This window comes from Emydura macquarii, unplaced genomic scaffold, assembly GCF_026122565.2.
Source record: "Emydura macquarii macquarii isolate MOO-44397 ecotype Brisbane River unplaced genomic scaffold, CSIRO-AGI_Emac_v2 contig_1390, whole genome shotgun sequence".
Lineage (NCBI taxonomy): Eukaryota > Metazoa > Chordata > Testudines > Chelidae > Emydura > Emydura macquarii.
The window spans coordinates 11,969,498-11,983,342 of NW_027131527.1; the positions used below are offsets into that span (position 1 = coordinate 11,969,498).

A 13,845-nucleotide genomic window follows, 5' to 3' on the forward strand; every position below is an offset into this window, starting at 1 on the left:
AACTTCTCCTGTTGGTATCATAAACTTTCAACAATGAGGCCAAAATTGACCTTTGTTGGTCAAGAGTGATGTAATGAAAAGGGAGAGTGCTATTTATTGTACAAAACATTACTTAAAACAATCACTATCTTATGGAGAATTGGTCTGAACAAAGCACTGGGAAGCAAAAAACTCCTGAGTACTAATCCCAGTTTTGAAGCTGACTCTCACCTTTATGTGACATCAGGTATGTCACTCAGACTTTCTGCTTTAATTTCTCCAAGTGTAAAATTGGGATAATAACCGATCTCACTTGGTGTTGAGTACTACTTTAAAGAGGAATATAGCGTGGTAAGTGCTATTATTATTATTGTAGCTGTGTTGGTCCCAAGATATTAGACAGACAAGGTGAGTGAGGTAATATCTTTTACTGGACCAACGACTTCTTTTCATTTGAGAGAGAGAAGCTTTTGAGCCACACAGCGCTTTTCTACATGCAAAGATCTTATCTCATTATTATTATTGTTATTGACTTTGCTTTGAGTCCTGGGCCTACTCCCATCAAGAGTTCCAGAAAGCAGGTAATGCCTTATGCATCAAATTAAAAAAAAAGTGGAGGGGGAATGGGCTGATAGTGAATGTGCCAGTCTTGCTATCTCAACAGAGAAGGATTAATTCAAGTAGCTGCTCTTAAACATTTTGTCACATGCAAAGCAGTTTGTTATATTCCCTCTACTGGAACTTATAAATGCAGCAACAAAATGGGTGGGCAGAAGGGGAAAGATAACTTCCTTTTATAAATGTAGGAATCGGATTATCTAGCACTAAATTTTAATCTAGAGAGGAGTCTTTGGAAGAAGAACTGCTTTAGAGTTGGGGAAACTGTACAAATCCAGGTAAACAAGTAAGAACAAGAAGTCTCTTGTGAAATAAAAAAGGAATCCCTCCCTTCTCCTTAAACACAAGATTACTGCTAGCTGCTCTGTAATACAGCTGCAGACTCGGCTTGGGCAGGGCAATTGCTCTCTTCTCCTTAAGCATTCAAAGCATGCTTAGGGGAATTCAAGGATGCTTGCCCTTCCCCTCTCCAAACAAAAGAAAAAGGAATAACACATGCAGATCAGTGAAACTCTTGATGGAAATGTTAGGAGAACTGATCTTAAATAAATACAAAAATCTAGGGAATGAAATCCCGCTTACTGAGGCTGACTTGCCCAAGATAAAGGAAGATAAGCCTGCATAGGAGCCTGAGAATTTTGGTTAATGTAAACAACTGCTTTCACCAGAATAGCTTTGAAAAGGAAGCCAACACCTGCAGGCCAAATATTTAATTCTTGCTAATTACCTGGTAGAAACTGAGTTCAGTGCAAATATTGTCAAAGCAGTGTTTCAATGTTAAAGCTGTCTTTAGAGAATTATAGGCTATTTCAATAGCACTCAATATATTCAATGAATGTCCCCATATTGTTATTTGCAGGGAACATCCTTCTGCCTCCTGTAGCAGTCAATTCAGTGCTCCCATTCTGGCTTCAGTTAGTAGAGGCAATTGTTCTAGTATTAGTCATGTGCATGCACATTGAAAAGTGAATTTGCCCTTCAGCATGTAAAAACGCTCTGACTCTCCAAAAAACCCTTTCTAAAAATATTTTTCAAATCACTATTATTTATTCGTATTACTGTAACACCTAGGACACAGACCATGTCCCCATTGTGCTAGGTGCTGTACCAACACAGAACAAAAATACAGTCTCTGCCACAAGGAACTTACAATCTATGTAATTACAACCTAAGTACCTATCGATAGGTCAACTGGTGACTTCTGCTCTGTTTGAAACCTTTTTCTCCTCAGTATGGCTAACATGTGACGTATTCGGACATTGTGATGATGGGAGCATATAAGAACCTAGCTAGATAGTAATTCATGTAACTTGTATAGTACCTTGAGATCAGAAGATCTCAAAAGACTTTATAAATGCTGATTGTTTACATTTTAAGGCTCACAAAATTTAAAATGAGTTCAGAATGATGTTCCCTCCTGTAGCCCTTTCATTTCCGATTGCTGTTCCATCAATGGCCAGTATTTTGAGTCATTTTTATAATGACCTCCACTGGAAGGTGAACAATGCGAAAATAAGTTTATTCTTTTCTCATTTCCTTTCCTGCCTGGTCAATGGTGACATCTAGGCCACCAAAGGCATTTGTGCTTTGCCTATAAAGCAGGACCCTACTGTCAATACTGCTTGGGAAAATCAGCCTGCAGACAATGACCAAGTGGGATACAGTTTCAACCTTTTCCCTAGACTAGAATATGTTACCTTTGTAAAGCACTAGCAATTCTCCCAGGTCTTGCAGTGTTGCTCCTAAATCTTTGTTGCATGCTGAGCAACATGCGGCTAGCAAGCCACAAGGCCAGATACAATAACTGCTCTTGCTGTAAGGTAAATTTAAGTGAGCTTCTTATTTCCATATGTAGTAAGATCTCTGAGCACAAAATCACATACCAGTTGTCACCCATTTAACTTCTTGTTTGTGAGCATGCATGTGTAATGAGGGCTTAGTGACCTTTCTTTTGATGCTTGCTAAATGTTGTTGCAACCATTCTAATAGCTTAGGGGGAGATATTTAATAGGCATAAATGACGGTGAGATGCCTAAATCTTATTGACTTTCAATATGGGGGAGTGGGAGGAGGATTAGATATTTAGCTGCCATTTGTACCTTTGAAAAATCATTTTTTAGGATTATATTTCTGGATAAGGATCACTCTTTCTTTGCAATGTGTAAGGGCAGGCCTTCATTTCCTTGGGGGCAGTCCTGGCTATATATTCCTCACTTCTCCCTTGTCTCATTTTAAGCTTCCTTATCCTCACATCTTTGTGTTGTAGCCAGTGTGTCTCTGCCTGATGACTTTACAGGATTTCCTTCAGAGCCTGTCTATACTGGTCTTAAATTGGTTGTAGAGGTCATTGATGAAAAATTCAAAGCAGCCTGCTCTCAACAAAGTTGAGCTTCTAACTCTGCCTGCGGCTTCCTTAGTCCCTGCCAGATGAAGGGACAGTAACTAAGGGCTCTGGAGTAACTGGGCACAACTTCTAGTGACTTTTAGAGTCATGCCACTTCAATCCAGGGAAGAAGTTGGCTCTAGGAATCAAACACCATGAGGAGCAGAGCACTGTCACTAGGTCACACCACCAAAGTTCACTCTTTGTCATTAACTCTTTCATGGCAGCAGCCTCTCCTACTTTGCCTCGTGTGTAGGTGGGAAGCATTAGCAAAGGCTGGGAACTTCTGTAAAAACACAGTGGGGTATAAAACTAACTCTAATGGCTGTTTTTCCTCCCTGGCACAGTTGCCAATTGGCTGAAACCCTACTATCTCTGGATTTCCCTCAAAGATTTCCAAGTGAAGAAGGTCTTCTAAAAATAGCTGTGGCTGTTCATTTTTAACATGTACTTTTATTCTTCTGATGTCAAGGTACATTTTATAAAAACAAGCAAACCAAAGTGTAAGATAGTTTACTTTCTTCTATGCTGTTGTAAAAATACTGATTACATCCAAAGGGCTGGGACAATGGTTCTGAACAACAAGTTTGAAATATCTAGACTATCAGGAGCTTCAGCTTCAAATCCCAGCCCTACATCCTTGGAGCTAGGTACATTGGGACAGATTTGCTTGTGCACTCTGGCTGCTCTGCACCACTCTGGTGGCTCTATGGCCATGTCTACACATAGAAGACTTTGCGGGGATAGCTGAATTAGTACACTGTATGGCAAAGAACGCCTAGTGTGGACATAGCTTATGCCAGCAAAACTATGATTTTGCCGGCGTAGCTTTTTCCAGCCGTCTGAGTGAAAAGAACTATACTGACAAAAGTGCATCTTTGCTGGTAAAACCGCATAACCGCTTAGGGGCTTTTGCTGGCCCAGTTATGTTGGTCACAAATCACACCTCATCGCATCCCTAATGGACCCAGCTGTGCTAGCAAAAGTTTACAGTGAAGAACTGGCTTAAGTAGCCATAAACCCAGTTTAAATGTCTGGTTAAACTGGGTTTATGGCTGCTTTGTGTCACTGGATTGGTGCAAATCTGCAGCATACTGGTGAATAATGTGGCCACTAGAGTGCCACTTTACTGTGTGGTCAGGCACTATAAATCCAAGTTTTCTCTGCTTCCTATGGCCCACATAGATGCTACAGCAATTTCCATAATGGCAGGGGGTTTATCCTGATGTCCTTGGCCAAAACTCCCTTCAAACTCTTATGCTGGTTCCTTGCTTCCCTCCACCTTAGATAGATAGCTGTGTTTTGAAAAGAAAGTGATGATGGACATGCAAAATGTTATCTTTTAAATTCTTCTAAAAAATTGTATTGCAGGGTTCTTCATTTTATTGGGAATAATTTGAGAACATAAACCATCTTTCTATCTGATTTTTACTGAGCACACTAGCTGGCATGGTCTGTCCTATTTATAAATGCTATCTGAACAAATACCTAAAATAATCTTCTGACTAATTCTTGACGAATGATTTCTGACTATTGGCTTGAAGGCTTCACTCATCAGGAAGCTAGCAGCCAGTATGAGTTGTTACATTTTCAGAGTAATAGCTAGATTTTTAACACAGCTAGTTTGGACAAAGACTGTAATTATTCTTCTCCTGGATTGTAAGCTGCCCTCTGAATTGAATACAAGTCCTTGATAAACGAGGGAGCATACAACTGTATTCAGAATTAGCCAAATGACTTGCAAGAGCTGTCAAGTGTGACTACCAGGGTTGCAAACCTGCCAAGGTTTATTCACTGGCGAGGAAGCATGCTTCTTTTGGAGTAATTTCCGGGCACTGTCTAACACGTTTCATTTTTGCGATGGTGGGTTTTTTTAGCGTGAAAGATTTACAGTCAGTTTGATTTTTGAATCCTTTGTTGTATGTATTTTATTTATTTAATTTCTGCAATTATTTACATGGCTGCAGCAAGGGAGCCCTGAAACCACGAAATCTTCTGCGTGAAGCCTAGGACGCCCCCAAGGAAGTTATGTAAACATCCAGGGTAATGACTTTACCGCTGTCCGAACACTCTTGTATCTCGGTCAATCCCACTTAGTCTCTTCCAGGCACCCCCAGCAGATCTAATCCCACACGATCCCCACTGACCACACCCAGGAGCACAGGACGTAGTAGCGGTGCAAAGCGGCTTCCCTTCGCAGCGCAGGCCCCAGCGAGAGGGGGGAGGGGATGCGGCAGCGGGTCACGTGCCGGTGCCTTGAGCCGCGCCTCCCTCCGCCTCGTTTCGCACGCAGCCCGCTGCTGCTGCAAGCCGTGAAGGCGGCCGCGTGGTGCGGCGTTGGGAGCGCTGCAGTTTTCTCCCGCTAGCTGCAAAAGCCCGGCCCCAGCATCTTGCCCGCCATCTGAAACGCTGCTGGCCAGGGCTTTGGTGGCGTCCCCGCGCACCGCTTTGCCCCATGCACCGTGCGCCTGACCCATGGGCCCTGGCCGGGTTTTAAGCATCCCCGTAACCTTCCCTGCCTGTAGCCAGCGGCGCTCGGCTGCTTTCCCGAGGGGCGGGAGCACCTAGCCCGGCAGCCCCTCACTCGACCTTTCCGTGCAGGAATTTCTCCCGGCTCCGCTTGCTCTCCCCGTGCGCGCCTGCCCTTCGCAGGAAGTGATGGCAGCGGCGGGCCCGGTCATTTGGGCTGCAGCTCCCCTGCCTACCCCGCCACCGGGGCTTTCGACGCGCTCGAACTAACGGACGTGGGGGACGTGCATGGTTTGGGGGCACTGGACGCCCAGCCCAGCCCAGCTTCCTTCCCTGCACACGGACTGCCCATCAGTGCCAGGAGCCGCGCTCGTCCCTCCTGCTGCAGAGCCCTCCTTCAGCAGCCAATCCCAGCGCAGGAAGTGGGCAGGTTTTACTCGCTGTCTAGCCCCTGTATGGAAAAAAGCCTCTGCATCTTTTTGCTGGGTGGGGGGAGCGAAGGGAGAAGCAGCCTTCCCGCAGCTGAGAGGCTTTCCGTGCCAGAGGGGGGGAAGAAAGAGACAAAAGGCCAGATCTCTCTGAATCGTTGCTGTGAGAGTCGCGTTGGGGTGTCCTGACTGCTGTGGTGCTCAGCAAAACCCTTCAGTTATCTTTATCTTACTCAAGCAGACAGGATGATAGCTGCCCAGCTCCTGGCCTATTACTTCACAGAATTAAAGGATGATCAGGTTAAAAAGGTAAGGCAGCAACCGACAATTTGCACCTCAGTAGCCAGTTGCTTTTTCACACCGATGTCTTTGTGTTGTCTGTGTCCGACATTTGCTTCGACTTGATGCAAATATTTGTTAGAAAAGCTGAAGGTAACAAAAGCAAGAATATTTGTTGTAAGAAAATGAATTCTCTTGTATAGCGCGGGTTGTGTATTTAAAAAAGCAGCTGAGCCTTGAGTTTGTAAAATTCGAAGGCTATAACCCCGGAAAAGCTGTGTAACATGGTGCAGTGTCCTTGAAAGAAGGATGTAGATGTCATTTCTCCACTGAGCAGTCCTGTAATGTTTTTCTTCCTCAAGGCCCTTTGTAGAATAGTCTAAAATACAGTCAGTTGGTCTCATAAAACGTGACTGTACGAATGGTAAATATCTCTTATTATGCAGGGAATTCAAGGCCCAGGCCAGTTTTTATTAAAAAATTAAGTTAGCTGAACTGTAGTTTTTGTTTTTTTGAAGTCGAGACCTCCCCAATAAAATCTATATTTTTTGTTGTTAATAAAAAGAATATTTTTAGCTAACAATCAATCGAGTGAAGAAACTGAGTTTAGTATAACATTTAAAATTTAGACTGATAATTTTTCCCATTTGAGGGAATTTATTTATATACTTATTAAAGTGACAAATAGGGTAACAATCGTTTCCACTAAGGTTATATTTACACATTTGTGTTTTGTCCCTGTGTCTCATAGAAAGACTGGTTTCCATACAGAGGTGAAATATCCTCTTTTTAACATCATCAGACTAATGTCCTTAGGCCTCTTCCATGGAAGAAGGGCCAACATTTTATTATACTAGGTGTAGTGCCACAGTGGGTGTAAGCTATCAACATAGGCTTTGCAGAGAGATTCTAATTTTTTAAAATATCAAAGAAAAAATTACAAAAGTTCCTTTTGCTGCAGAATTTGTAATGATTGTAAGGTATTTTAACAACATTTGCTATAGTTTTGTCACTGTGTTGCAGCCTCATTTAAAAACAAAAAGAGCTCTAATTATCAGGAAGTCAGTGCCACATGCATCATTTCAATATGTTTCTTTCTATTTCTTGCTCTTTGTAAGCAACAGCATATATACAAATAACTGTTTTATCAGTGCTTGCACAGACTTGTGTGTCACAAGAATGTGAGTTAATTCAGTCACAAACAATTTTGAATTTTATGTAGTTGTGACATGAATTTATGGGGCAATAGTAATACTATTTTTATAGTAAATTGGCAGAAAGAGGCTGAAAGTTGTGTTAAAAAGCAGGGTTTTTAAGGTGATATGGGAATATTGTGTGCCAGTTAGTTACCTAGTTTTACTGTTTACCAGCATAACACAAAATGGTTGTGGAGTTAGTGTAAATAGATTGTAAAACAGTATTACCTTATTTCTGAGTACTACAGGATGTAAGGTGAAGTGGTATAACAGGAAAAGCATGATAATTTAGTTGAATATTTAGCAATGTTTGAGACTTTGGTACTAGGCAAAAAAAAAGTTTGACTTTCTCTTTCTGAAGAAGCTCAGTGGCCTTTCACAAATAGGTGTCGTAACATGGAAGATTCCCATGACCCTTTCTGTGCCATGTTTGTCCTTATTGTGTGGATTTGGGAGGAGAGATGGGGTGGGAGGGAGGAATATTGTTAAAGGTACATGTAAGATTTTTGTAAAACTCTGAATAATGTGGCTTTGTTCTTTTCTGTTAATGTTACAAATAGTCATTTGTAGTAGTATCAGGGCTTGTCTAGACTAGGGAAATTTGCACCTGTGGCTAGATGGATGTTGCTACACTGGAGTAAATGTTCAGCATAGATGCACTGCATTTGTGTGACTTAACCCCAATAACTAGCAGAGCTGAGTCATATTGGTGTATGCCCCATCTTACACTGGTATATTGCATCTACACTGGGGATTGCTCCTGTTTAGTTACATCAGTGCACTGGTAACTACCCCAGTGAGCAAAAAATATAAAAAAAACTATCATCTCCACTCACCCAAAAAACCCCATCCCAAAGAGAAAACCCAGTTAGACAAGACTTAAGAATGTGCATTATTTTTAAAAGTTGCCTTTTGCAGCTTTAAGTCTCTTGCTTATTCCATTTGGTGTTCCCCATCAAAAATACCTGTAGGAGGTAAAGGACTAGGAATAACTGTTCATTCTGGAGGAAAATCCTGAATCTGCCTTCTCACTTAATTTTTCTATTACCTGAATCTATGCAACAGGTATATTTGTTTTCTTGAAACACTTTTACACGCTACTTACTGCTCCAGATTTAAGTGCCTGTGTAAGGCATAATCTGTTTTATTGTTGTAATATTTAGAAATCCAAAATAAACACAAAACCATCAGATTTTCATACACTAAAGATCACAAGCTTTACATTTACTGCATTTGAAATGTTTGTTATGATGCATGCTGATATAGGTGATTTTCTGTATGGTGTTGTCTCACAGATATTGTTATAAAAATATAGACATTTTGTTTGTAAATTAGTTGTTACATTGAGAATCAATTTTACTTGACTGTACTAGAAACCATTGTGATGGGGTATTTTAGAAATATAGATAAATATTTTATAAATTAATGTGGGTCGTTTAAAAATTCCCATTTAGACTAGTGTACAATCTAAGCACATAAGCAAAATATTTCTATATGTGCACCCTTAGCAGAATCTACTGAGATTGACGCTAAGAACTAAACTCCTCCCTCAGCTTCCTTTAAATAATAATAATAATTAATAAATTAATGATAAATCAATAAAATTCAGTTTTGGAAGGTTTATGAGGGGGCTGGATGGATCAGAATTGTAGTGCTGTTCTGACCCTCAAAGTACTGGATGCTTGTGAACTGTGCTCTATGTTGACCCTTAGTACTAGTACAATTATACTTGTCCTCAGGATATTGCACTGAAGAATACTTGCCTTCATTTCCCATTTTCAGCTCCCTCCTCGTTGTGCTTCCTTTTTTTCAAAAGGGTGAGGTCTCCTTTATTCCACTATGGACTCATTTGTTTCCACCCCTCACTCACCACCCCTGTATTACCTCCCTCCCCTGTCTCTTTGTACTGCTTCCCATCCATGTAGTTCCAAACCAGAGTGCAGGCCTGAAACTGTTCATGTTACACTTTCCCCTATGCTGGTTCTTTGCCTGAGGTTTAGGTGACAGCTGGTAGTGCAGGTGGTGAGTCACACTTAGAATGCCATCATAGGGCATGAGGGATAAGGAAGGATTATCAGGAAAGAAGAGACAAGGTAAGCTGGAACTTGTTCACCCTGAGTTCCACATTGCCCTATATCTCAGTGACTAGAAATCCTCTCTCATCCCCCAGAATCTTTGTGGTCAACGTAATAATTACAGGAAAAAGACAGTTCTCTTGTATTATTCACTTGGTAGTTAACCAGTTTTCTCAGAGTCACTAACTTTAAGGATCTGTTAATAGTATTTACCTTCATGTAGTGCGATTAATTGTGGCTAGGTATTGTATGGAGATGATATTGTTCTGAGACGTGGAGTACCTAGGCATAATAAGTTAAGTTGGAGGCAGTATTCTTAACTTGAATATAGATATTAAATTTGTTTTTCTTGGTTTAAGACAGTCCCTTTTAAGAGAAATCTACTAATTTTGGTTAGTACAGTGTCTGAAAAATTTTAAAGGCACAAATCACCACGTTGTGGAAAAAACAGAGAATGTGTTTCATGGTCACAGATGGTATGTTATATGTGAACAAAAATTTGTGGGACTGTAACATATGAAAAGGAGCCACTTTTTCATATAAAATGCTGTATCAGTATATGATCTCATGCCAGTCCAATATGTAAACCAAGCTAATAGTATACAGTGGCATTAATAGATGTATAAGATGTGTTTTCAAATTCATTTAATAGTTTATGAACAAAACTATACACACTTTTTCATTGGCGAGTCTTTTGCTGGTAGAGGGTCTGATGGCAGTTCTAGGTCAAAATTTTAGGAGGGGTATGATAAATTTTTCTCTGTGCACATATGCTCATTAAGATGTGCTTAACTATATGTTCTGAGAGACAAGGTGAGTGAGGTAATATCTTTTATTGGATCGCTTTCTGTTGGTGAGAAAGACACACTTGGAGAAACACGTATTGCTTGAAAGCGTGTCTCTGTCACCAACAGAAGGCAATCCATTAAAAGATATCACCTCCCCCACCTTGTCTCCAATATCCTGGGGCCAATAGGGCTAGAACAGGATTGCAAACAACTTTATGTACTGTGACCAGTCTCACTGACTTCAATGTGACAGCTCCCAGTACATAAAGTTGAGCAGGTGTATAAGTCTTTGCAGGATCAGGGTCTGGCCCTTCAAAAGACTGAGTACTCAGAGGCTTTCCTTAGATTTACATGTGTAATAGTAAGTTATGTGTGGAGTTTAAGATTTTGCCAGTTTTCTAGCTATTCATTTTTATTCATTGGATGTCTGACAATCTCAAAATAAATAATGAAATAAAAAAGAAAAACTCTGAAAAGCATTTAATTTCTTAAAAATGTAGGTAATATGATGTAAACTGCAGTAGTTTGGATATAATAAGATTAACGGAATTAACCAGCCAGGATCACTGCTGTGTAGGAGCCACTTAAAGGTTACAAACTATGAAGCCATATGTAATTGAAAAGGGAAAAGTCTTGGGAATGTTTAAACTGGTTTTATTAATGCATCTTTTACTCCTGATGAATATTCCTCACATTTAAATGAGCATGTTACATAAACAACTATATAGTAAGAGTGTTTGCATAAGCCAATAACTTCCCTATTAGGAGAGTGTGAATAAAATAGGTGCTAATGGTTTCTGGAAATCTTTATAAGAAGTAGGCCCCTCTCTGTCCTTGAGTTTGCATGAGACTCCCATTAGTGTCAATGCAAACTAGACATGCATTTAAGGGCAGGAATTGGTCATTAGTAACTCAGTAGGTGTTTAGGTAGAAATGTGAGCACATATAGTTATATTTATCTACAAATGCACTGCATGATTACTGTAGCTCTTGGATTTCAAGAAACCTTTTCTAAGGTATGAAAATGAGTCAGCATCACATGTTTTAGCCAGAACAAAATACATGTATACTATTTTGTTTATAGCACCCTCCATTTAAAAAAAAATAGTTTCCATTTGATTTAAAAAGTATATTAAGTCTTTTGTAGGGCTCCTCTGCTTCCACTGTCATAATTTATGTCATTTCTCAGGAGGAGGCTCAGACATGCCATTGGTAAAGCAACAAACTCCGCTCTTTTGCATCAGTGCAGCCATTCACTTCAGAGGCTGTCTGCGAAACCTGTGGAGGGCTACTTCCCTGCCATATAAGTTCCTCAGAAGCATCTCCCAATTTGCCCAGGCAGCAGCAGCCATATTGTCACAGAATGTCTTCCCTGCTTGAAATCAGGATACGCTCCATTCAGGGACATGCGTGGGGGAGGGGCAAGCAGGGGCACAGAACTCTGGGGGCCAGGGTGGGGAGAGTGAGTTCCTCCTGCCCCAAGCTGGGAGATGAAAGCTTCTTTGGGACCATGGTGGGAGAGCCGGCTGCTCCGTGAGTGACCCTGGGAGTGTGTTAGGCCGTGCTAGCTGTGGGCAGTGGGAGTCTCTGGCCAGTCTCAAGGCCAGAGGCTCTTAGACCGCAGGTGGGGACTTGCCGCCCGATGCGCCTCCATGCAGGGTCTGGGACGGGACAGCGTTGGGCTCGTTTGTTGCTGGGGACCCGACTCAACAGAGAAGGGCCATGTCCTTCTGCGGTCAGTAACTCGTCTGCAGCCTGAGGGGTGTGGGAAGCCGGACTCGACCTGCCAGGCTCTCCCTGCGGGTGCCTGCCTGGCCGCCCTTCCTGCTCCCTTGGCAGGAAAACACTTGCCCTGCCCTGGCCAGCAGGTGCTTCAGTGTATGTGCTACCCCCTAGGTCTCTGCAGCAGAGATGCCCCCAGCCTGTCCCCATCATGGTTGCTGTTTTAAGGCGTGTCCGCGCTGGGACCATGGGGGAGAGCTGGCCCCTCTGGTTGCTGGGGCCACGGTGGGGAGAGCTGGCTCCACCACCAAATTTTTATTTCTGTGTATGCCCCTGGTTCCATTGGTGCCAGTAATTGCTTTGCCTGTCTACATTAGGAATTGTACCAGGGCAGCTGCACCAATGAGTGTGTAATCGGGGTAAATCTCGTTTCAAGTATTGCATGGTGGGTAATACTGGGAGGACTCTGCGCTTGTAAAACTAAACAGGCTCTTTATTGAGAGAACTCTTTACAGTGGTGCTGCAGCTTCAGTTAGCTGTCAAGCCTGGCCACATGCATGCAGACTGACTTGCAGCTGCCTCCTACAAACTCTTCTGCAACCTGAGCTCAGGGCTGGTCTCCAGTGTCTTGTAGCTCAGGGCAGAAAATGTTTTGGTGCCCACTCAAACAGCTGACCTACAAAACTCCAAAAGCCATCCAAAAAAATTCCAACCCAAACAAACTAAAATCAGACCAACCACCTCCCCAGGTGTTTGTTTGGTACTGCCCTGAGTGTTTGCCCCTATGGCTGGCCCTGCCTGTGCTCCTTTCTCCTAATTCCACACAGATTGCTTCATCTCCAGTCTAGAGAAGCCTGACTAGTTTCCAGATGAGCTCTGGTTACAAATACCTTATTAAATCTCCTATTCAGTAAACTGGCATTTTCCTGATTGTGGCCATTTAAAAAACATTTTCCAAAGTGTCCCTTGACTGGATATCGTGCACGAGCTGTAGTAGGAAGTGACAGCTTAAGGCCTGTAAAACAGGCTAAGGCCTAAATGGAAAAAGCCCAAGTGAACAGAAGTATAAGGGGTCACTCAAGTTAACTGAGACTGGTATAGGAAAGTGCTGATTCTGCAAGGTTGTAAGACTGCCAAAATATTACTAAAATATGTAGTGGATATAAGAGGTACCAAGATACTAACTCTCTGAAATGACACTTTGATAGGTAGAAATGATACATGGAGTGGCGGTGCCCAAATCAGCCAATCAAAGGAAAAAGGTGGTATTAGACTACGTCAGGAGGGTGGCAACTACCTACGTGAAAGGGGGGCAGACCGAAAGTGTATGTAACAGTGTATAAAAGAGGATGTCAGAGGGAATACCGGTGTCTGGTCTAGGGGATAACGGAAAGTCCCGCCGTTGGGCCGAGACCATTGTAACGCCGCCAATATGAAACTGACCCAGAGATACTCTGTAAGTCATTTCTCATTGTGCCGCACGCAATAAACCTCGCTTGGGCGCCTTCGTTACTCAGCTAATCTGTGGTCGTGTCGATTCATTCGATCGTGAGAGCCGTCTCAGTTTCCTGCGCAGAGCTGGGACAGCATCTACACAGGGACACACGCACGCAGCCTACACTGATAAATACCGGTGACAGCATCTACCAACACACCGAGTACAACACGAGCTATATTTGATACTTCTCCAGGAAAAGGAGAGCAGGTATTGTATTGTTTGTAGTGATTTTTCTTGTAGTTCCTGCTTAATTGGTAGTTCCTGAAGAGGAATGAATTCAAGAAAGCAATGCCCTTCTCCTTCCTCTCCTATACTTGGCAGAGTGACTATAGCCATTTTCCTTCAACAAAGCTGGCTGGTCTGTTAGAAATTGAATGCATCAGAGTGATCCGTTTTGAAGTGAGTTTTTC

General features: G+C 42.2%; 1 protein-coding gene across 1 annotated transcript in view; it reads left to right on the plus strand.

The window, feature by feature from the left end:
• The first annotated feature begins 5,873 nt into the window (after positions 1-5,873).
• The window catches only part of HK1 (hexokinase 1), a 61,798-nt gene continuing 53,826 nt past the window's right edge, over positions 5,874-13,845 (plus strand). The window contains exon 1 of the mRNA XM_067552650.1: positions 5,874-6,186. Coding sequence (XP_067408751.1) covers positions 6,124-6,186 — 63 coding nt within the window. The 5' untranslated portion in view covers positions 5,874-6,123. The remainder of the gene's footprint in view (positions 6,187-13,845) is intronic.